This window comes from Muntiacus reevesi, chromosome 5 (assembly GCF_963930625.1).
Source record: "Muntiacus reevesi chromosome 5, mMunRee1.1, whole genome shotgun sequence".
Taxonomy (NCBI): domain Eukaryota; kingdom Metazoa; phylum Chordata; class Mammalia; order Artiodactyla; family Cervidae; genus Muntiacus; species Muntiacus reevesi.
In genome coordinates this window covers 84578656-84601990 of record NC_089253.1, presented here as the reverse complement: position 1 = coordinate 84601990, position 23335 = coordinate 84578656, and the positions used below count along the sequence as shown (strand labels likewise).

The 23335-nt window shown below is 46.1% G+C and overlaps 1 protein-coding gene across 4 annotated transcripts in view; it reads right to left on the bottom strand.

Moving 5' to 3' along the window:
• PRRX1 (paired related homeobox 1) overlaps positions 1–19131 on the bottom strand; it is an 83411-nt gene extending 64280 nt beyond the window's left edge. For 2 of the 4 annotated variants that reach the window (XM_065935687.1, XM_065935686.1), the window contains exon 1: positions 17845–19129. In XM_065935687.1, coding sequence (XP_065791759.1) covers positions 17845–18085 — 241 coding nt within the window. In that variant the 5' untranslated portion in view covers positions 18086–19129. Of the gene's footprint in view, positions 1–17844 lie in introns of all 4 variants that reach the window. The other 2 variants (XM_065935684.1, XM_065935685.1) reach the window with 2 other exon arrangements.
• Positions 19132–23335: the final 4204 nt, after the last annotated feature.

The window sequence follows — 23335 nt, the reverse complement described above, 5'->3', positions numbered from 1 at the left end:
CTCATCCAGGACACAACTCTCTGGATGCCTCTGTTGTCACTGTTCTTCATCTATATCACACATTTATTAGTCTGAGGGAGGCTTCCTGGTGGAGGTTTAGTTGCTAAGTCATGTTTGACTCTTGCAACCCTATGGACTGGCCCTTGCCAGGTTCCTCTGTCCATGGGATTTCCAGGGCAAAAATACTAGAGTGGGTTGCTATTTCCTTCTCTAGGGGATCTTCCTGATCCAGAGACCGAACCCAGGTCTCCTACATTGCAGGTAGATTCTTTACTGACTGAGTCAATAAGAAGTCCCTAGTGGAGTCTTAGTCCTGGGACCCTATTCACTACTTATAACACTGCATCTGGAAAAATGAATTTCCAATTCCAAATAACCAAATCAGACTGATTCTTTTAAATAAAACCCTATTCTTCACTTCAAAAACTAAAAATCATTTCCATAGCAGCCAACGTGAAAGTGTTAGTCACTCAATTGTGTCCAACTCTTTGTGACCCTGTGGACTATAGCCCATCAGACTCCTCTGTCCATGGCATTATCCAGGCAAAAATACTGGAGTGGGTAGCCATTCCCTTCTCCAGGGGATCTCAGGTGAATTCTTTCCCATCTGAGCCACCAGGGAAGCTAGTGGTAAAGACTCTGCCTGCCAATTCAGGAGATGCAGGAGACATGGGTTCAGTCTCTGGGTTGGAAAGGTCCCCTGGAGGAGGAAATGGCAACCCACTCCAGTATTCTTTCCTGGACAATCCCATGGACAGAGGAGCCCCATAGTTCATGGGGTCAAAAGAATCGGACATGCCTGAGTGACTAAGAACATTGCTGCTTAATTGTCATTGAAGTATCCAGTGTCATGAGAGGTTTTCTTTGTGAGAATGCAGTTTTCTAAAGGACTATTTTCTTTTTAACTGTAATCCCAATACACAGCCCAGTACCACAGTTACAGGAGTACCATGTACTGCTAAATGTCACAGAAGAGTCACACTCTGTGTCACATTCAACTCAACCATCTTCTTCCACTTTTCCAGCCACTGGAGGATAAATGATAGGATGATGGAATACAGGGCACCAGAGGGGTCAAGGCAGGTTCTGGTTTTATCAGGCTTCAGGCAAGTTCCTCAGTGCTCTCTGAGTCTCAAAACCTTAGCTGTAAATTGGGCATGATAACATCTACAACTTAATATTATGTGAAAAATAAAACAGCATAAGTAGTATAAATCACCAGCACAGTACCTGCTCATGATGAGTGCTCAACAAATCTAAATTTCTTTCCTTTATCTCCCTTTCTCCATTGAAAAATTCAAAGACATTAAAGTGGTATCATCTCTGGTCCACAGGGCCAAACACAAAGAAATAGAGAGACTAATCTAAATTCGCTTTACTAATCTAAGAACCTTCTTTGTTATCTCATTGATACATTTTACATTCTTTGGGGTTAATAGGAATGGAAACACATTTTACAGATACATTATAGAAATTGATTATCACTTAGGGGATTATTTTTTTCTATGGAAGCATTATGCTTGCTACTCAGAAAACCATTTAAACCAGGAAGCCCAGCTGTCTTTGAGAAAAATTCATTGATAAGGTGAGTCAGCAAAGATAATTTTCAAGGCAATCACAAGCAAGGCCAGCATCTGCAAGACCTGAAATATGGGATGTTATGACACTGGTGAATTACTTCTGACGTACTTAATTATGCAACAACAAGATTTGCAGGAGCATAACCACATAGTTCCCCTGAGTATCCTGCCAGTATGCTCCACAAATGATTAAATATAAAATAAACAACAGCTAACTGTGAATTATGGAGTTGTAATTCCACTCAGGGGGTTCCAGTGATGTCATAAACCGCTAGAGCAAAGTTTATGTCACCAAAGGATCCCAGATGGGCTTCGAGGCCTCTAACTCAGCAGTAGTCTTGCTGCAGCTATGACTCCAGGAAAGCCTTTCCCCTTGCTTTTTGCCCCTCTCATGGCTGCAAAGGCCCTCCTTTCTTGTTCTCTTCCTCTGAGCTTTCTAAAAATCACACTAACCCTGCTTTTCCAAATGCAACTCCTTTTTCACTGAATGATCTGTCATTTAAGAGGCTACCCACATCTCCCCACACACTATTTGGACAGCAATCTATGACTTACATATACTTCATTAGAAAAAAAGCAAAGCCTGACATTTAACAGAAAAGTCCATTTAGGGCAAAAACCCTGGCGCACACCTTAAAAGGAGACATTTGAGATGTAACTTTAGTATGTGCCAAGCTAATGTATGTGCCCACTAATGGAATAAATTTGTCTCTAAGTATGGCAAACTTGGAAAAGTAGTGTTGAAATTTCAAAATACAACTTTCTCACAATGTCTGAAAAAAGGGTAAATTAAACTTCAGCTTCCTCAGACCGTGTAGAAGTACACAAAATTGCATAATATTAGAAAAACTGTGCTTTATCCACCATCAGAAAGGAAAGAAGAACTTTGTAAGACAATAAGATATTAAAAACAGAATTATAACTTTCATCTGAAAACTTACTTAAAACTAAAGTGTAATTGCAAATATTAGTATCTGTGTGATAGACTGCCCCTTCTATGACACATGCTTTTCTCCCAGAAGAGCTGAGATAACAATCACTGAAAATTCATCACAGTTGGGATTTTTACAACTCCCAATAATTGCCTCAAACTGTTTTTCTTTGTTTTATGTGAAGCATTTAAAACAATGCCAGGCACCTAGTGAGTGCTTTATGTGTTTTTTTTTATCTCCCACTTTGTTCATGCATTTATTTTTTTAAATAACTGCTTTTTATTAAGCCATCTACAACATGAAAAACACTGTGTTAAGTACTCTGAAGTTATAAAATATCTGCCTCTCTGCTGTGTATTCAAAACTATATTACACCTGGTTAAAAAAAGGTAAGATTGACACTTAGGGAGAGTTAAATAACAATGGAACACACATTACCCAGTGGATGCCACAAAGAAACACATCACTTGATACCAATTACTATGAGAGAAAGTGGTGTACATAAGTGTTTTCAAACTTTGTGATGTATAAAAACCATCCAGGATATTTAAGAGGCAAATGTTTGTGAGATTCTGATTCGCTGGGTGTGGATGGTCTTGGAATCTGCATTTTAAGACATTTTCTTTCGATGCATATGGGTGAGTTAGGCAACACACTTCAACTTCAAGATATACAGGATTAGGGCTTCCCTGGTGGCTCAGTGGTGAAGAATCTGTCTCCCAATGCAGGAGACACGGGTTTGATCCCTGATCTGGGGAGATCCCACACGCCATAGAGCGACTAAGCCCGTGCATCACAACTACTGTGCTTGTGCTCTGGAGCCCGAAAGCCACAACTGCTGAGCCCGTGTGTCACAACCACTGAAGCCCACGCACCCTAGAGCCTGTGCTCCGCAACAAGAGAAGCCCACACACCACAACTAAGAGAGTAGCCGCCACTCACAAGTAGAGAAAAAGCAGTATAGCAATGAAGATACAGCACAACCAAAAATAAATCAATCAATCAAATAAATTTTTTAAAAAGACATACAGGATTAGATTGCAAACACACTAGGGACAGAATCAGATTATCTGTTTATTTCTCTTCACCCTTTTCCTCCAAATCGTTAAAAATGAACTGGTCGTGGGAGAGACACATACAGGAGAAAGAATGGAAACTACAAGGACCAAAGGACAATTTTCCTAGATGAGGACTACATGCTCCCTAAAGGGAAGCAGTAAGCCACTTATCTACACCCCCAACTAGAGTCTACATAACACTGTAAAGTGCACAAAGCATTTTTAGCAAACACACAAACGCTTTTCCATATGTCAGAACCAATAATCCCGATAGAGCTCTGCTCCTAATCTCTGACTAATAACTACTGAGTATGTTTAGGAGATGATCCCTCATCTATCATGTGCAGAAGGTATATGGCACCCTGCTTCTCTAGACATCTAGCACACAAGTCTTGCAATAAACCGTCATCAAAGGGTCTTACCCACAGTGACTCATTTTCTCTTCATGCACCATAAGCATTAGCCATGCTGTTCTGTTATGGAAGAATGCCAGGGGGAGTTAATCGTTAACTGCTTGGGAAAAAAAAGAGTCTTGGATGCTTCATGATATAGAAATGCAGTCTGTATGTCTTCCAAGTTTATCAGATTTCAAAGCCATACATATGAAAGCAGGTCACATATCAAACTGAGAACAGAATGTTTATCTTACTCAACTGGTTAAGAAGTCTAAGTTGGCAAAAAGAATGGCAACTTTATGTATAATCACAGTTAACATGATATTATTCATATACAAAAAAATTAAGTAAACCCCACAGAAACCTCAGAGGAGAGGTAAGACAGTTAGCTGCGTTACAGATATTATACCACAGAGAAACTGTAACATGATTGGCCTCCTGGAAACTTACTGGCTGTGTCAGGTCTGGATAAGAAGTCTTGACACCTGGTATCCTAAGCACATGTCGTAATTAAATTCACTGTCTACATTGGGGGTGGGTATTTGTCTTCTTCAGTCACAATAAAAGTCTGCAGTGATGGAAGAAGCACATGGCGATATGAGAGGGTGATGCCATCTCGAACTTTAAAAAGATGTGCAATATTGTTTCATGCTAAAGAAGGGGAGGTTGACCTGAAAGAAATAACCTTAGTCAGGAATGTGTGAGCCAGACTCTTGGCGCTGCAGGAACTTACAGTGTGGTCTTAGGAGTGTCACTAAAAATTGTAAGGCATAAGCTCCTAAGTGTGGATCAAAAATGGATGTGCCCTAGTCATTCAGTAAGGGATATGATGCAAGACTGTGACTTGGAGGATGGGAATAGTCCTAATTTCAGTGACATTAAATGGCCTCCAGCATGGATTGGGAAACCACACTGAACACATAACTGAGCTTGAACTTCTCAGAGATGCGATTGAAGTGCAGAACAGGGAAAAGGCAAGCATGCAGGGAGAAGGGGAGTGAGGCACTGGGGTCTTTGTTTACATCATCTCATCACTCCAAACAATAAACCGGAGTGGTAGATACTAACGTGCCAATTCTTTCGGTGAGAAAACCAAGACCCAGAGAGTTGTCTAAAGTCAACCAGTAATTAAATAATGGAAGCATCATTTAACATGGATTTATCTAGAAACAAAGTAAAATGCTCTGAATCTCCTAGTGTCCCTAAACCTAAATTAAATATTCTTGCTTCTGAGAACAGAGTTTAAATGTATTGAAATGCATTCTTACTTTTGATCTTTATTTGATAAGTTAATTTAGAAAAGCCTCCATTAGTATTATTCCTTATCATATACTAATATACATAAATTGAGCCCTTTATTTCTCAAATATTTTTACAAATGCAATAATCTTTTTGGCCTGCTACATTCCCATGAGGAAGATAGGCACAGTTTATGGTGGAAGTTATATGCCCAGTTTATAACAAAGAATGAGAGTCAGAAGAATTAAAAGAGATTTGTGCAGCACAGCTGTGTACCATGAAGTGGCATGCTGGCGTTCCCCTCCTAACTCAGTGTTGTTTCCCTAGACAATAATGTATCTAAAAGAATCTGGCTGACGTCAAAGGTGGTGGGACACAATGAAAAAAAAAAAAGAAAATGGAATCAGGAGAGAAAGATTCAAGGCATTCAACAGTAGTTCCCTAAAATTCTCCAAGCCACAGTTTCCTTATCTGTAAAATAAAAAGAATTATGAGATCCCAACTCACTTCTTAGAATTGCCTTTATAAAACATAATAGCACTGGCATATGTTCTTAGAGTCTGTGAAGTAGTTTCATATTTTATCTCACTTTATCCTTCTTATTATTAATGCTATTAATCCTTTAAGACAAAGTAGGTCATCAATTTATACAAGTAATAAAGGGTAAGAATTAAATAAACCAGCAGTCTGAGTATATTACTGCAGTTTAAATAATTGTACTTTTAAGGCCTACCCGAACACAGCTGGAATTTCCTGGCTGTTCAAGGTAGCCTTGAATCTTCAAACCAAAAAAAAAAAAAAATCCAAAACAGTGCAGACAACAGATATTCTTACCACCCTGAGAAAGGAGAACGTTAGGGTAAAGGGGGAAAAGTTATAAATTTAAATAATACTTCATATATTTTGCGTAAAAAATGATCACATGCAGAAAAATCTCTTCTTCCCTGAGGGAAGCTGAGAACAGACTCCTAACAGTCAAACGTGCAGTGATATTATTTTCTCTTTCTCTTGTCAGAGGAGATTCAGCCTTTGAAATATGTGTAGCGAGACTGCAGATTTCAGTTTCATGATTAATGAACCAAATTACGTTTTATTTCTTAAATGTGTGGAGGATTCATCCTGTGGTCTTCCCTCGAACTTGAGGATTAGAGCCGCTGAACGGCACATCTGGTTGTAGGCAAAGCGCTCTGGGTGGTTTCCCTTTTTCCCTCCTTTAGAACTAGGCAATGTGGGAAACTGCAGAAACTTTTATTGGGCAAGTGTGGTTTTTAGTCCTCAAAAATGATGATTACTCTCCCTGTTCCCCCTTTCTCATGAGAAGGAAGAAGGTGAATTATTTAGCTCTATCTAACAATTTTAAAATTTTGTTCCATATGATGTTATATCACTTGCTAATACTTACCCTAAAGAAAATATTTGCACTCATCAGGCAAATGTTTCAACATAAACTTGCCTGGGAATGATTTTTACAGAGACTTCATAATAACAATTTATATTTTCTCTGCAATTATCACTTTAAGTAAGGGCTGGGGGACTGCCGACTTTCATATCTGGATGAATGCATTATCTTTGAAATTGCTAAGTGCTTCTTTCTCTGTCAAAACACACTACTGTGTGCTGGAATAGGTCATTATCCAACTTGATCATCATTCTTCAGGGTACAGAAAAATATCCTTTTCCTCCTTTTTCTACAAAAACATGTATGAGTCTCAAAACATTTAATAAAAGAAAGTTAAGATCCAGGGATCTACAATAATAGAAGATCTTCAGTCCCTTAAGATATTTTCTCTGCAATTTGCTTTGTGGCACTTTTCCTCACTAAATCATATAAAAAACGAATTTTTTTTGAGCAGTAGCTCTCCAACTGTGGTCTCGGAATGTCCTTTAGGTATTATGCAGGCTTTTCCAATTTCTAAAGGAGACATGTGCTCATGTCTAGGGAAGGTTCCCAGCTAGAACAAGCAGAAAAGAAAAAGAAACTGTTTACTCAGAAGGTCTTTACTGCTGGAAATGTACCCACTGGAACTTGAGACTGCTGGGAAATAACTGTGATGTCACAGCTCTCACCATCTTTGGAGAGCTTTTGTTTGTTGTTTGTGTGTTTGGTTAACTTTTCCGGTGAGAGCAAGTGGGTTCAGTGTGTGTGTGTTTTCTTAATTTGGGAGAAACACAATCTTTTAATTTTTTTTTAAATTGGCCATCAAGAATGTTAACACAAGCTTTATGCAAAAGATAAAAGAAATACTTTTACTATTAAACTGTTACCTGTGTCTACCTCAGGGTGGTGAAATATAAGTGACTTGACTTTCCCGCTAAAACTTTTTAATGTAAGATAACACATTTTCTAAAATGAGCCTGTATTGCACTTGGGTATTACTCATATTTTAGAAATTACTTGCACTAAAGATTTCATAAACAGAAGAACCACTCAATGCTTCCAATTGAGTGGAAGCAATTATCTATTGCACCCCCCAATTATCTATTTGATTTATTTGCATACTGCAACTGTGGAATAAATCTTTTCCCCTCCTAAAAAAAAGTCTGTAATCTTAAGAAACTTCTCAAAGTAAATTAACAATTATAAAATATTTAGAAAAGAGTTAAGCTTTATTTGTACAGGAACTGATTATTTCTACAGTAAGCACTGAAAAAAGGGATTTGCTTGGTCTGAAAGAGGCAGTCAAAGGTGTTGTAAGTAGATCATGGGAGCAGAATCTTGAAAGGTAGCATTGGTGGGTTTGGACAAAAGAGGCACAGAGCCGGGACATTTCAGACCAGAAGTCAAAGAATCAGAAAAGAGACTAGACCACATGTACTAGTCTAACTAGCATACTAGGGGAAAGTAGAGGAATGGTTCAAATCTGCATGTGTGTGTGTGAATGAGCAGATTGCTGGGGCAGAGATAAAAATATAAATTGTAAAGAGTGATTTTTAAAAAAGAACAGGACAAAAATTTGGTCTTGAGTTAGAAAAGAACGAAAAGCAACAGTGAATTCTAAAGAAGTGGAGAGCCATGATTTTTTAAAAAATATATATGTTTGTAAAAAATGCACTAACATTCACTTATTCATTCAGCCAATATTCTTTGACAATCTATTATATCCACTCTCTGTCTTCATCTACATGGAGGAGGACAAGCATGGATGCAGGGAGACCCAATAAGTTAGGAAGCTGGCTTAGAGAGCAAGTGAGATATCTTAGAGATTTTTAAAGGAGATGAATTCAAATGACTTGAGAAGAGAAACTTCTCAGCATTTACAGTAGCATTGAACAGAGGCTTGAAGGAAGGAGTTAAGGATGAGTTCGAAGTTTCTGAGTATCGCAACCACATGTTTTGATACAGGAAAATAGGAAAAGCTATGAGAGGATAAGATTGGAAAAAGGAGCTCACTGGTGCCATGTTTTGGCTGCTTTGAGGTTGCAGCATTTTGTGCTGTTCAAATGGAAATATCTAGGTAGCTACATACACAGATCTGCAGCTCCAAAGGGGGCCTTGAAGATATAGCCTGGGAGTCATTTGTATATAGATGGTTACTAAAATGGTGAGCCTAGAGGAGATCTCTGGAAAAGGAAATGGCAACCCACTCCAGTATTCTTGTCTGGAAAATGCCATGAACAGAGGAGCCTGGCTGGCTACAGTCCATGGGGTTGCAGAGAGTCAGACACGACTGAGCAACTAAGCATGCAACACAGAGGAGATCTCTAAAGCCTTTAAAGGGTTTAGAGTGGGAAGAGGAGGGGAGGGGCCCTAGTACTTACACTAGGTTGGCAAGGGGATCCTCTAAACTTGGGGAGCTCATTCTATCACTTAATAAACATTTACTGAGCACAGTCGAGAGTTTGTCACCTGTCCCAGTGGTATATGACTGCTATAATCCAGTATTTAGGGAAGCAGCACAGGTAGAAAATTGAAAGAAGAGTCACGATGTACATAATTATTTAGTGTCACTTTCCCAGTCCGGATTAATGGTGATGTGTGTCAGTGCCCAGTTATAAAGATTTAGATTCAATGCCTATTTCCATTGGAATGCTCAACTTCACATATTTATGAACTACTTGTAAAAGAAACAGACTAGTAACCAGTTCCCCAAACCTCAATCTCAGTGAAGTCTCTAACTAGGCCATTATAAAATGAATTGTTAGAGAGGATAAATACAAGAAAATGCCTGGTATATTATTGATCAAAAGTCCTCACCTTTTCTAAGGATTCTAGATTTAAGAGGCTTCTGGATCCCTGGGTTGGAAAGACCCCCTGGAGAAGGGCATGGCAACCCACTCCAGTATTCTTGCCTGGAGAATTCCATGGACAGAGAAGCCTGGTGGGCTACAGCCCATGGAGTCACAAAGAGTCGGACATGACTGAAGTGACTTAGCATGTGGCCTCCAGGCACCAATTTTCTCTGCAGCACACAGGTTGTGCATAGCCAGTTGAGGTACAGGGAATGAATTCAAAGAAAAGGATGGTGGATAAGCTCAGGAGGGCAAGACACTCACCAGGCCCAAGCCAAGTCTACTAAACCCTTTAAAGACCAGCATGACTTTGCGTGGATAAGTACAATGGAAACGAGAAAATGTGATTCTCTGTATATATCCAAAGTGTTGGCTAGGCCCTTCACTTTGCCCACAGTCAAGCTGATTGAACTTAGCATATTCTGGCTCAAATTTTTACTGAGTTGGGCCCCTTGGCCTTTAAGTTGTATATCTCAATTGTCTTTGAAAAGATTTGGCCTCCCCGCATGTATTCAGAACACTGAATTCAGAGCACCCATCTGTTTTTATGCTTATTTGTAACTACACCACCTTCCAGCCCTGTGCGGTCCTTTAAAACATAATGACATGGCTGATGGTGAGAAACTAAGTGGATGAGGTGAATGTTCTTACTCTCAGACAAACGTTTGTGGGAAAGCAATTTCCCTTCCAGTTCTGGCCTCATGCTTCTGTTTCTAGTGAACACCCAAGCTCAAGATTATCTTGGAAAGTATGTATTAACCACTATGGATGCTAAGAAGACAAAAAATTCATTCTGCCACTTTGTTTTCCCCAGCATTGACTTGTTCTATTGACCCTCCAAGGTCAATGGGTGAGAAATAAACCAAGGAAGAAGTAGAAAAATCCCAAGACTTGCTAAAAGTGTATCCTCATCTTTCCTGTAAGTCTCTTGAAACTCTTGCCCCCGATGGAAGGATCAGTGGAGGCCAGGAGTCAGATTCAGGGGTTGGAAATGCCCAAGTTGCATGCACACACAAGACAGTGGAGGCAGCTACTGTTCTTCCTTGAGAGGAAAGGGAACTCAAGGTGGCCAAAGCTCTGCCCTATCTAAGGACCCAGGTACTATGAGGGTTTCTGTGGCCACTTTGCAGTGTCTCACTGATACAGCTAGCTCCCTATCTCAAATCTGCCCCTCTTTCTTTAAATACTTGGAGTTCATTTACAGAAAAGTCTCACCCACCTCCACAGGGACACACCTTCTCCTTCCCCAAAGGGCCCAGGCATCAGTTCAATCACCCACTTCCCGAGGGTCATCTAGTCCCACTCTCCTCCTGCCTCTTCCTGCTAACCCTGGACTCCTCACCATTTTCATTGCAAAGAAGTGGAAGGCACAACGCCTACCAGCTAGCTCCGTGTTTCCGTTAAAACGCATGTGGAGCATACAGTTAAGCAGTCCCTGGAGTGACCGCACACGACTGATATCTCCCATCTCTCGCTACTTGTGTAGAGGGGTCTTCCCCTATGTCTCTCTCTCCTGCTGGCACCCAAGAGTTTTTGAAGGCGAGGGTTCAGTTCCAGCCCGGACCTGGCAGGAATGCGCCCCCTTTCGGCGAGAGAAAGCAAGGGAAGGAGCTTCTAGGAAGGCTCGAGAGTCCGATCTCGCTGAGAACTGTGCCCCAGCGCCCTTGGAATTAGATGGACAGGGGCTGAGGTGGGGTGCGGCGGGGGATTGCATCTTTGTACCGGCCGGCAGAGATGGAGAACTTTAAAATCTAAAATACTATGGCTCTATTTATCTTCGCTGATTTACTGAATTAATTTTCCCTCACTCTTTGCTTCTTCCGCCGCATCTCCTGCAACCCACCCGGCAGAGAGTCAGTCTGCAGTTCTGGCCAATGCGATCGCCATTCCCGCATGAAAGTTTCATTACAGTGTCTTATACGCCTGTTAAGAACATTTCTAATCGCTTGCAAATAACTCCATGAAAGTAGACAAAATAGGAACCAGAGAATCTGTCCCTGTCTTTTCTCATAACTCGGGTCCTGGGGATTCAAATTAATACACATTTTTTCAAACGTATTTCTCCTTTGGAGCTGAGTCTGGGGGAAACCAATAATGACAAAAAGGAGGTCCAAAGTTCTTAAGAATTAGAGCTCCCTCATTACGGTGGTGCAGCAAAGCGACTGAGTCAACCAGTGTCCCAAGCACCCAAAGACAGCATTCTGGTCCCAACTCAGACCTACATAAATTCCTGCATTTGAGAGCTTCGGGGAACAGCGGAATCCTTGATTCTGCTTGTCCTCAGACTCCTCTGAGAAGTCACTTGTGTTTCTGATTGATTTGTTCTGACATGTTTTCTTTATTTTCTTTCATAAAAATTCCCTAACCCACCACCACTTGTGCCTTTGTTCCCCTTCCCCTCCCCTAAAGTGGCTATTGCCCCTATAATCGGCTTCCCAAATATTTTTTCATCAAGAAAAGTGGTTCCAGGACAAGTGAAATGTAGTAATTTTTTTTTCTTTCTTTTGGTCTTAAACCTAAAATTGATAGCCCATAATTCTCTGTACGACTGCTTCCTTCAGGCTGCCTCACTAAATTAGACAAATGGCCACGCCAAGAATCTAGTAATATTCAGACCACGGTGGAGACTCATTGCTCAAAAATTTTCGTACGTGAAAATCAAACCCTCTGACCCCTAAACACCTATGACTGTCCCCCAGACATCTCAGCCTTGTGTCTCCGCATTTATTGATTTTATAACAAACAGCATTCAGAGAAAAGGAAGTCGTGGTGGCTTGTTGTTACTATTATTTACTGTTTGAGACGGTTGGGTTTTAACTGAGTGTTTTTAACCTGCTCATCAAACTATTTGATTTTACAAGAATCCAAAGTCTTCTATATAAATAATTATGCTGTTGACATGTGCATCTTCTTTGAATTTTTGAAAAGTTAGGGGGTACCAAACCTATGGGACTGGCGCTCGCCCCCATCTTAAGTTAAAACCCCAATTAGAAAGAAAAAAAAAAACCCGTCCAATCAGATTACCATCGTGCGCAATCACAGGTAGTTCTGTAAATGTTTGGACACCCAAGTGGCAACTGGGAATTGGACCTTTACCGAAAATTTTCCTGTGTATGTCGGGATGCCTAGCTCGGAGGAATGCTCCGAGGATCCTGTTGGTTGAATTTACAAATCGCTTGTATGGAGGATGCTGAACCTCCGTTTTTGTTCCTCGGAAGGATTTTTTACTCCCCCCACCTCACCCCGCCCCGCCCCGCAAAGCTCTTCCACCCTCTGCAAAGAAAAATATGAGCACAATGCAAGCCTTATCTCCTTTTCTACAAATCTACTCCCCCATTCCTAAAAATTGTACTTCTTGTGGCTTTTACTGACCCATCTCTACTAAAGGGTAAAAAATAAATACATATTCTAAGAGTCATTGAAAGTGCGCACCGCCGGGAATCGTAGGCACACGAGGTTCGCACGCACAGGCGCGCACACATTTGCAACTTCCTTGTACCCGAGGCCCTGGCTCGGGCAAAGGACTGGGGTTCTCCGGGAGCTAGAGGTCTGCTTAGACGGTTTGCCGTGCCCAAGAGAGGGAGCAGGTAAACAAGATAGGGGAGAGGAACTGTAAAAGAAACATCTTTTAAAGGAAAAAATCAAATTGGTCTAGAGATCCTCATCGTTGAGTATCTATAGATGTTACTTAAAAGTGAAAAAATGTAATGTTCCCGGAGGTGGCTACTGGCCAGAGCAACGTTCAAAATTCGTATCTGATGGGATCTGAGCCGGTGAAGTAGGAACATAATTGTGGCTCTGAAATTGCTGAGGTTTTTTTCGCAAGGGGCGGGAGGGAGGGTGACTCCTGTTGATTTGGAGATGATTTATTTACACGTGCCGTAAAATCTAAAATGACGCCCCTGGGAAGACGAAGGAACTGCAGGGACCCGGGTCACCTGTTGCTGCCCGCCGAACGCCCCTGGTTCTGAACTGAGCTTGCCGGGAGAAGGTTAAGGTCGCCAAGCAAAAAAGCAGGGTTGCGTGACGCCCAAGGTGAGAGAAAGGCGCTCCGGAGTCTCGCCAGTGCCTCCTCGGTGAAAGGTACGATAGAGCCAGTGACTCACTGACTTCTAAAATTGGGGGATCTGGAGCCTCGGGGAGTATTGGCAGCCGGGGCCTCGGATTTTAGAGGCCCACCTCCCCGACGCTTCAAACTCCAGGCGCCCTTCGCTCCAAAGCGGGAGGAAGTCTCTAGACTGTCAGTTTCTTCGAAATATTGAGGCCATTCAGCCCCTCGCCCCTGCATGTAAGATAAACGAGATTCACCACATCTTTTCTGGACTTGACATTCGACCCTGGGGACTTTGTGACCTCCCTTGATCCTGGATTTCACTGCCTCCTCTAAAGAGAAAAGAATATTTCCAGGCTACGCTTAAAACGGTGTATTTCGTTGACTCCCCCTTGAATCGAGATCATTGAGGCCCAAATTCAGAGTGGCGGCACCGGCTCCAGGTCCCCGGGGTGTTGCCGCAGATTTCTGGTGCAATAGGTGTTGCAAATACAGACTCCAGAGGGGACCGAAGTTCCGAAGTGAATTCCAACAGCGAAGCGCTCGGTGCTTCCAGGGCGTTTCCCTGGCCTTGAAGAGCCGGCAGAAATGGGCCCCGGGGAGTGCGGCAGGCGGGTTGGGCGGGTGATTCCTTCGCGCCGCGTTTACACCTCTCCCTTTGTGACAAATCGATTTCCCCGCGCCGCTGTTCTGTATTTGCCTCGCACATTGGCCCCGGGGCCCAGCTGCTCCCGGGGCACACTTAGCACCGCCTTGTGAATGCGTGCGTGTGCACGCGCGTGTCTAATTGACTTTCCGTCTACCTTTTTATGACTACATGTGTTTCCAACAAAAGGTCTTATTAGGACAATCTGGTTTCACTAATTTAGAGGTTGGGAACGTGGAAGGCAGGAACTTTTTTAAGAGTTTGCAGAAGTTCAGATTAAGAAATGACAGCGGGATGCACCGTCCTCCTAGGGGTAGGTCTGCCTATTTTTATGCCCTGTTCCTCTTTCCTTTCCCTGACCTCTCCTGTTGTACCGCCAACCCACCCTTCACACACCACATTCCCCCATTAGCCACTGGATTTCTAACGGTGTTAAAGAACCGTTTCTTTAATCACTGAAAGTGTTTGAACCCTGAAGTTTGAGAAATTTACTAGGTTGGGAATATCAGTAAAAGGAGAAAGAAATCCTTCAACAGAGAGGAAAGTGGAATGAATAAAAAGGGGGGAAGCAGACTAGTGGTGTGGCCTGCAGGAGGTCAGTGGGAAACCTTCACTTTGGACAGTGCTTGGCTCCTCTTTGCTAAGATGGGTCCAGTTTGTAATTGGAAAATCTGCAAAATTAATAATCTAACATTGCAAGTGTAAATAGAGTCTGTTTTACTTATTTGAGTTGAATAGAAACTTTAGGGAGGATGTGTTTCTACATAGCTCTGAGAAGAAAAGATGTTCCCCATCTCTCCAAAGGAGATTATGGTTTCTCACTTGAGTAGACACCCAGCACGCTGCAAAAAGAGCCTGACTCTTGGTGCCATCCTCTGTCCCTTGGTAGCCTAGCTCTTGCCCTCTGCCTGGAGACTTCTCTTCTCTGATTCACAGTCTGAGCCTCACTGTCCCTGGCAAACTGAAGGCCCAGTAGCACTCCAGTCCTGACTTCTGGGTAGCTGTGACAGCTTCCTTGGCATCTCCTGGTTGGGGCCCAAAACTAAGGACAAAGGTCCTCCTGAACACTTGGTACCATTCAACTTACCAGACCCTCTTATTCTCACCCCAGAGATGGGGAAGGAGGTTGAAGAAACACAGCTTCTAAAAGCAACTACCCTTTGTTAGAAGGATGGGCCCTGGTCATCTCCAGAAAGCAAGGCCTGTCATGTGTATGTGTGTGTGGAGGGGCGGGGGTTGGATGTGTGTGTTATTTTGGCTACTTCCTCAACCCCAGGTGTCCATATCCCCATCACCTCGAACTGCATTCTGTGGCCTCCTGCTGGAACTGTTTGTCTACACTCTTCTTCAAGCATGCTTTACCCCAGAATCTCAGTTTCCTTTTCAGGGTCGCTCCTTACTCCTAGAAATTCTGTGATGTACTCTAGTATCAAGCGGGCAGGTTCCCACAGGTCTCATCCCTTTCCCTCAGGACAGACCGTCCCCAACTCCTCCTGCTGCCCTTTGCCTGTCCCCTAGCGAACTAGCGCCCCACAGTCGCCACGTGCTCAGCGCAGCCTCAGGCCTGGGTCTAGAAGAAGCCATCCCTGAGTCACCTCCCCACACCAGCCTGCAGCCTCACCTCAGATTGGGGTGCTTCCCAGCTGGTCTCCTCAACTCAGCCTTGCTGGGTACCCACTAGGAGGTCACTGTGAACCCAAACTCCCCTCTCTTTGCATCCACATAAAGTCAAAAGACAGGAACGACCGTCATCCCTCCAGCTCTGGCCTGTGTGGACCCTGGGCTTGCTCTGGCCACCTACCCTGGGCCTGCTTTACACAGCCCTCTGCTTGCTCTTGGGGCAAAGCAACCCTGGCTGGTCTCCCTCAATGTACCCTGATTTTCTATGCTGCAGTTTCTTCATGACCTTGATTTCTGTTGTGGCTCCAGCCTTCTCTGAATAATGGTAAATGCTGTGTGATTAATAATTAGCCGTGGAGCTGAGTGATAGGCACATGAAAATTCAGAATACTATTCTCCCTACTCTTTGCTTCCCTGATAGCTCAGTTGGTAAAATATTCCCTAGAAAAACTATTTAAATATTATTTCACAGTGCATTTTCTTGAGCTACACCATCTATTAACTCACTCCCTGCCTGTGCCGCCAGCGAACAGCTCCCCAGAAGGCGCCAATAACCTCAACAAGGATACCTCTGCACCTAGCTCTTATCCAGGACTTGGGGATTCTTTCCTCAGTTTTTCCCTAGTGTCTGGCCAGGTCGGATCCCCCATCACCCTCTGCCCATGCCCATAGTAGGGTGGATGGGCCCTAGTTTGCTTCTGGCTAAAATAATTTGAGGGAAGCCCAGGCCTGGACCAGGGATGTAGGGCGACGGGCAGGCGGCCTGCGGTAGGGATGGGCTCTCTCTGCGGCCTGTTTCAGCGCTGCTCTCCCACCACTTTGCACAGGACTTGCGTCCAGCTGTTTCTAAATCTCCTTTGCTATGTTGTTTTCCAAGAGTCTGACCTTGGCACTGTTATTTGAAAATCATAGATTGCCAGTGGGTTCCCTGGTTCCACAGCCTCTGAGTTCCAAGACGAAAGAGCAGTCAGCAGATAATGGCATGGAAAGGGATTAGCCTCATTCAAAAACTTCCAGCCAAGTTCTGACTCTTCCAACCTTGAGGAGGAAATATCCAACCCCATTTCACCTGGGATCAGCCAGTTGACAGGTCTGTTATAGACTCCTCCAGGACGTATGGATATACCTGAAGTCACGTTTTATAAGGCATAGCTAGTAACAAGGCTAGAGTTCCTTGGGGATGCAATAGCAATCAAGGAGAGTGCCAAAAGGAGACTCTACATGGATTTTTCTGGAAATCTTAGGGCTATTAGGGAGAGTTCTTCCAATGTAACACCGGGCTTGGCATTGGAGCCCGGGCCTCCGCCGCGCATCTCTCCTGTGTGGGACCATGCGGGGCAGCGGCTCGGGTTTCACCCCTAAAGGACCCTCCCTTTGCTTCGTCTGAGTTTTCCCGTGTCATTCAGGCCTTTCATTCTACCGGGGGTCTTAAACCCTTAGGCAGGTGTCAGCTACATTCCTGGACAGAGAGCGGATCCGGCGTTCGAGCCGGGCGCTCCAGGGCCGCCCCTCTGGCACCTCCGGCCTTCGGAGCCCGCGCGCGCTGTGCCGCCGAAGCAGCGCGGATCTAGCTTGCTTTACGCGGTGCTCTCCGCCACTCCAGTCCCTTCCGCCCTCCGACCCGCTTTCGCCACCCAGGAGAAGCCCTCCGGACCCGACTCAGCATCCTTAACCCGAAGTCTTCTCAAACAGGGCGGGCTCCCCGAGTTTGCACCGATCTGGGACCCTTTTCCTGTCTAGCCCTTTCGGCCGGCAGGCGGGAAGAGCCGCCAGCCGCGCTCGTCCGGGACGGAGAGGCAGCGCAGCCGGCTTCTGCGAGAGTCGGCGGCGGGCAGTGTCCCTGACCCCAGCCGGGGCCGCGGAGCCTCCCTCAGGCGTCCGCCCGGGCTCGTTCCTCCGCGGAGCCCTCCTCTTCCCTGCATCTGTGATCGGCCCTTCCTCTGGCCACGGCCACCAACCTCTCCTCGTTCCTGACTTTCTCCCTCCGGCCCCCGGCGAGCTCCAGCCGCCCAGCCCGGACGCCCCCGGCCCCGATCCGGGATACACACACACACACACACACCCAGCCCGCGGGCACGCGCCCCCTCACTCACTGTCCTGTTGCGGGGTGTCGCTGCCGCTGGTGAGTCCCGGCGACTCCAGTAGGCTCCGGCCCGCCTCGCCCACGCTCTCGTCCGCCTGCGCCGCCACCATGTCCCCCGCTTCCTCCAGGTCTAGCAGGTGACTGACGGAGAAGTTCTTTTTCGCCTGCAGGGTGTCGAGGTTGCCCGGGCTGTCCAAGCGGCCGCCCAGCGCCGGTTGCCGCTCCAGAACGTGCCCGTAGCTGGAGGTCATGGTCTTCCCCTCCGATCCCACCCACCCCCCTTTCCCGCTCGAATCAACACCAAACGCTGTGGGCGCGAGGGGGGAGAGGAGCCGAGTGGGGCAGAGAGAGGGGGGGAGTGGAGAGAGAGAGGGAGAGAGAGAGAGAGAAGGAGGGGAAGAACAACAACAACAAAAAAAGTGGAAAGAGGGCGGGGGACCCCCTTCTGTAAGAGCAGAGAGTTCTGCACCAGCAGCTTTCGACAGCCTCGGTTGCTTTCCTGAGGCCAAGTCCGGCGCGGTCCAAAGAGATAATCCACACCAAAAAAATAAAATGAAAAGTCACCCTATGTTCAAGTCAGGAGAGAGAGAGAAAAAAAAAAAATCCCTTCCAGCTCTCCAAAAGCGTCCACACGCACGCACTAAAAATAATAATAAGGGGGAGAGAGGAAAGGAGAGGCCAGCAGGGCGGGGGAGTTAGGCAAACAGAAGAAGAGAGAAGAAGGGGTGGGAGAGAAGAATCAAAGTGGGTTTTTTTTTTTTTAGGTTAAAAAAGTTATTCCCAGGCAAGAGTTCAAGCACCAACAGAAGAAGGCTTGTTCCAGCTTTAAAACATCTTCAAGAAAACGTGTTCCCCCTCTCTGCACTCCTGTGGATTCTCAGGAGTGACTAAAGTTTCAGGAGGAGAGGGTGATGTCTTGCAGATGTATTGGAGAGCAGGAGTCTCACTTTACTTTTCGTAAGGAGGGGGGAAAAAGCGGGGGGCTCCAAGAGTCCGAAGGAGGGTGGTGGTGGGTTTTCCCCGTTCCCTTCGCTCTCTCCCCCTCTTCTCGCTGAGCTCCCTTTTCCTTCTCAGTTGGATCAAGAAGCTCTCTGGCACTTCAAAAGGCACAAACTGGCATGCAGAGGAGGCTTTGTAGGGAATACAAGAAAATTGGAGACCCCTGGGAGGGCAGATCTCGACTTAATAGGAGCCTGTAATTACGTGGCAAAGCCTTTGTGCGGTGCCTGACGGTTTACAGACCCCCTTTCTCCATCACAATCTCCTTCTTCCTCCTTTCCCTCGGACCAGAAAACAGTCTGATTAAGAAAACCCCCTTTGCCAACTTCTGAGCAAGAGAGAAAGAGAGAGGGAGGGAGCGAGAGAGGGAGAGAGGGAGGAGGGGGAGAAGAGGGAGGGAAAAGAAAAGAAGAGAGCCCCTTTGGATTTTTAAAGTAAAGGTCTAATTATCATTCCCCTGCAATAGTATCACGGGGAGGAAAGACAAACTGAAACCCACAGTCACTTCTAACGGGCTGATTATTTTGCTTCGGCATTAACTCCTCCAGATTTAAGATCCTGTTGGAAAATCTCATTTGCATGTTTTGATAACAGCTGCGGGGAAATTTGTTGGAAAAAATCCACAACTGTCTCAATCAAATTTTCTTCTCTCTCTGACTTTTTTTTTTAAACAACATTTCCTGCTGTTCTAACAATTTGGGGGTGGTGGGGGTGGAAGGAGCGCCTTAGAGCAAGGGAGAGGGCAAGGAGATCAAGGCCACATTGGGTTCTGCAGAGACAGTCTATTAAATAGTGTGAATAAATGACAGGAGCGATCATAATGGAAGGCTCTTCCACGCTTCTTCCGTGGACTAGAGGCAGGTTGGGGCAGATCTAGAAGGCGCTGAATCGATTCGAGTCTCTCCGCGCGGCTAGGAATCCCAGGGCCAGGCAGTAGGAAATTTACATATTTATTTAGCCGGAAGAAAGGACTCTAGGAGTTTGTTATAATTGCTCCCCTTCCCCCAACCCTGGCCAATTTCGTAACCTCTTTGGTGCGGCCAAGGTCGCTTCCCCAGGCTACGACGCTAAGCCGAGAGGGTCGCGCTGCCCAGATGCGGAGGAAGTTGGGCACTCCGAGAGCCAGCTGCGGGCGGAGGCTCGGGGTCCAGTCCGGCTGGCGCGGGGTGGGGGCAGGGGAGGAAGAACTAAGAGGGGTGGACGAACCCGCGTCTAAGTCTACGGATAAGGCTTTGTCGTCCGACTGCTGAGCCCTAACTTGACAGAGGACAGAGAGGTGCTGAGCGATTTTTTCATGACCTGTTGGAATTTAGTAACAGCTTTAATAGTCTCATTAGAAATGAGTTACTATATGACGAGTAAGTAAAATATTAAGTGCTTATTTGTGGCGTTTTATGTTCTTTAAACACACACACACACACACACATATTCCCCCACTCGCTTGATAACTGAACTTTTTCTGCTATAGCCCAGAGGCTGGACTGGAGAGAAAGAAGGGTCCGGGTGTGTGTAAATGGTTTCTGGGCTCCAAACGGCCATAGTTAGCCCAGAACTTCCAGCCCTGATCTAGGAAAAGAACATTTGATGCCATCAAAGGGCTGCAGATTGAAACCAGATGTGCTCGCCTCGGTTCTTTCCATGCATTTAATTAAGGAGCCGGGATGGAGAAGACTTTTTCATCATTAGTCCACCCACTCCCCCCTCCTCTTTCCGTCCCTTCGCCCTCCTACCCCCTCCGCCCCCTCCCCCGCCCCCGCCTGCTCGCACCCCCGACCCGGAGCCCCAGAGCCCCGCCAGCGTCGCGCATTGCGCCGAGCCCGTCGCTCCGTCTCCGCAGTGGTCGCGGCTCCAAGTCTAAACATCTGTCCGCGTCTGGGCCGGGGCGAGCTGCGCGGCAGGGCTAGCAGGAGGCTGGTGGGAGACAGACGAGCTCCCGGGTGGGCCCGCAGGAGTGGGAGCGTTGGAGGCGGGTGCCTTGCGCGAAGATTTCCAAAACCGCTGCTTGCGCGCGCCGAAGCCGAGCGCCACGTGTGTCCGTGCCACCGGCTGGAACGGACGCGACTCTATCTCATAGAGAGCTTTTCACCCGGTGTCCGGCTGCACGCGCTTGGGTGAAAGGGCCGAGGGGCTGTTTCTCCCTTCTTTCCAGGCACTGCGAGGAGCCGCTGGGTTTGTTCCTGCAGCCGAGTCAGCCTCCTCGAATCTTCCCAGAATTGGAGCAGGCCCTAGCCTTTCCCTCCTCCCCCACCCTCATTACACAGTTCTATTTTACTATTTCTTCTCGTCCTTGCTGGTGACCGAACTGCGCTTTGTGACAAAGGTCTGGATAAGGAACCAGAGGCTTCTGACACCCCACAGGACTTGCCACTTCCCCCGAAGACCCACTGATCTCCGTCATTTGAGAGGAGATTGAGCTTCGGAGAAAGTTGCCTTGTCCAGGGTGTACGGTCTGCCTGCTTGGTGACCGAGAGGGAGCGAGCGACTGGGAAGAGATGAACAGCTGGAAACGTAACTGAATGTCTCCAGTACTGTTCCGCCGTGTTTTCCAGAGAAACCAGGTGCTCTCTAATATCATCCACTTGGGATAATATCAACCGATCTTGCCAAATGCCACGATGCTAACAATTTCAACGAAACACCAGACACATTTGCTTAACATTTACAATATATATGTGTAATTTACACATATGTATATGTACATTTCTATGCGCAATATTTCCCCAAAATGACTTCTGGACCGAGAGCCCAAATACCAGCAGACTGTGCCGGGATGGTCCGGCTGCCGCATCGGGGCTGTCTGCTCTGCGCTTAAGTCCTGAGGCCTGCGAGGCCCGGTCCAGGAATTGGATTGGCATTTGAGGGCTACTTGAGGAGAAGAAGGTAGGCAGAGTGTCCTTGAAGCCCAGAAGTTGGAACCAAGGGGAAGACTCCCTGGGTGTTGTCCAAGGGAAGGGAGATGCCAGGTTGGGACCGGGTTTGAAGGCAGGCGGCACCCCACCCCCACCTCTTGCAGTCAGGCATGCTTTTCTGAAATCCTGTGGGAAAGGTCCCGGGACTCTCACTGCTCCAGAAGGCAGCTCCTTCCAGGGTATCCATAGGCCTCAACAGCAGAGACCAAGTCCCAGAGTTCTCACCGCAGGGGTCTAGGGCAGCAGGGTGAGTTGGCAGGACCCTCTAGGAAGGTCCCCGAGAAAGCAAATCCTCCTGGCACAGATCCTGCAGAACTGATCTTTGTTTAGGTCTTTGTGGGGTTTTTTGCTTTTTTTTTTTTTTTTTCCTATTAACAATTACTAGTGGGTTGGATCCACACCCTTATTATGTTTACACAAAACATTTGTAATGTATTGAGATTCTGGATTGTGATGAAAAGCCATCGGGATAACTCTACAGGGAAATTTGTGAGCAAGGAGCTCACCCGGTAAATGGGTAAATGGTGAAAGGTGTCCATTCCTGCTGCCAGCTGGCCAGGAGGGAGACAGCTGACCTGGAACCCTCAGAGTCAGCCCTGGAGTCAGTGGGGAGGCAATACCTCGAACACACAGAGGCAGGCAAGGGAGCTCCTTTTCAGAGCACCAAGGGTCTCTGCACCTGGCCTCTCCTTTCCTCTAGGCGCCAGGTCCTGCTCATCAGGAGGGTAGAGGGAGGGGAAAATTGGTGGATCAAAGTTCTCTGGGCTCGGGTTGCAGGAACCAGGAGGGCCAAGCACCTCTAGAATTCGAGAACAACCATCTGGCAGAAAGATGTCAGAAGAGGAGCTGTGGCTCTGAGCACATGCTCATCTCCCAAGTAGGCGGCAGGCTTTGCCTGGGAACTTAGAAGGCCTCAGAGAAGGCTGTGGCCTGTGTAGTTCCCTAATCACTACTTTGTTTTCCCCATGTGACTTCCTTTGGGGAAGAGTTAGAAAAGAGCATTTCTAATTCAAAGTCTCCAAACATGTGTAGATCTTTCCTTGGCTTTTGTCTTGACTTCCATCCATCCATCAGCGATTATTAAAATGCGAAGCTCTGGATTGTGTAATTAACCGGAACCTTCTTCCTCATGACTGCTCCAGTATCTGAGAGTGGCTTTCCAACCCTACCTCCTGCCCTAACCTTTTAAAAATAACTCCTGTTTCTAGATTCCTCCCCAAGTAAGTGGGAGGAAATCTGGGACTAGTAAAGAAACTTGCCAAGAGATCAGACCAAGGTAGGAAGGAGGTTTGGTTCCCAGCCATGTGCCCTTGTGTGGTCCTATTCATAGTTAGGTTTGGTATTGATTATTGCCCAGAGGTTCCCTGGCACTGGGGGCTGGCAGAACTCTGCCTCATCTGGCTAGCAGAATGCCTGCCACCCCCCACCCCGACCCTAAGCAGTTTCCCCTCTGAGGTGGAAGCCAGGAGTTGCAGTCTCTGACAAGTTCATAAGCTGACATGATAATCACGTGTGACAGGTCACAGGTTCCATGACATGTAAACAAGACAAATACCACCCTCATGCAAATAACACGCTGTAGGGGTGGAAATG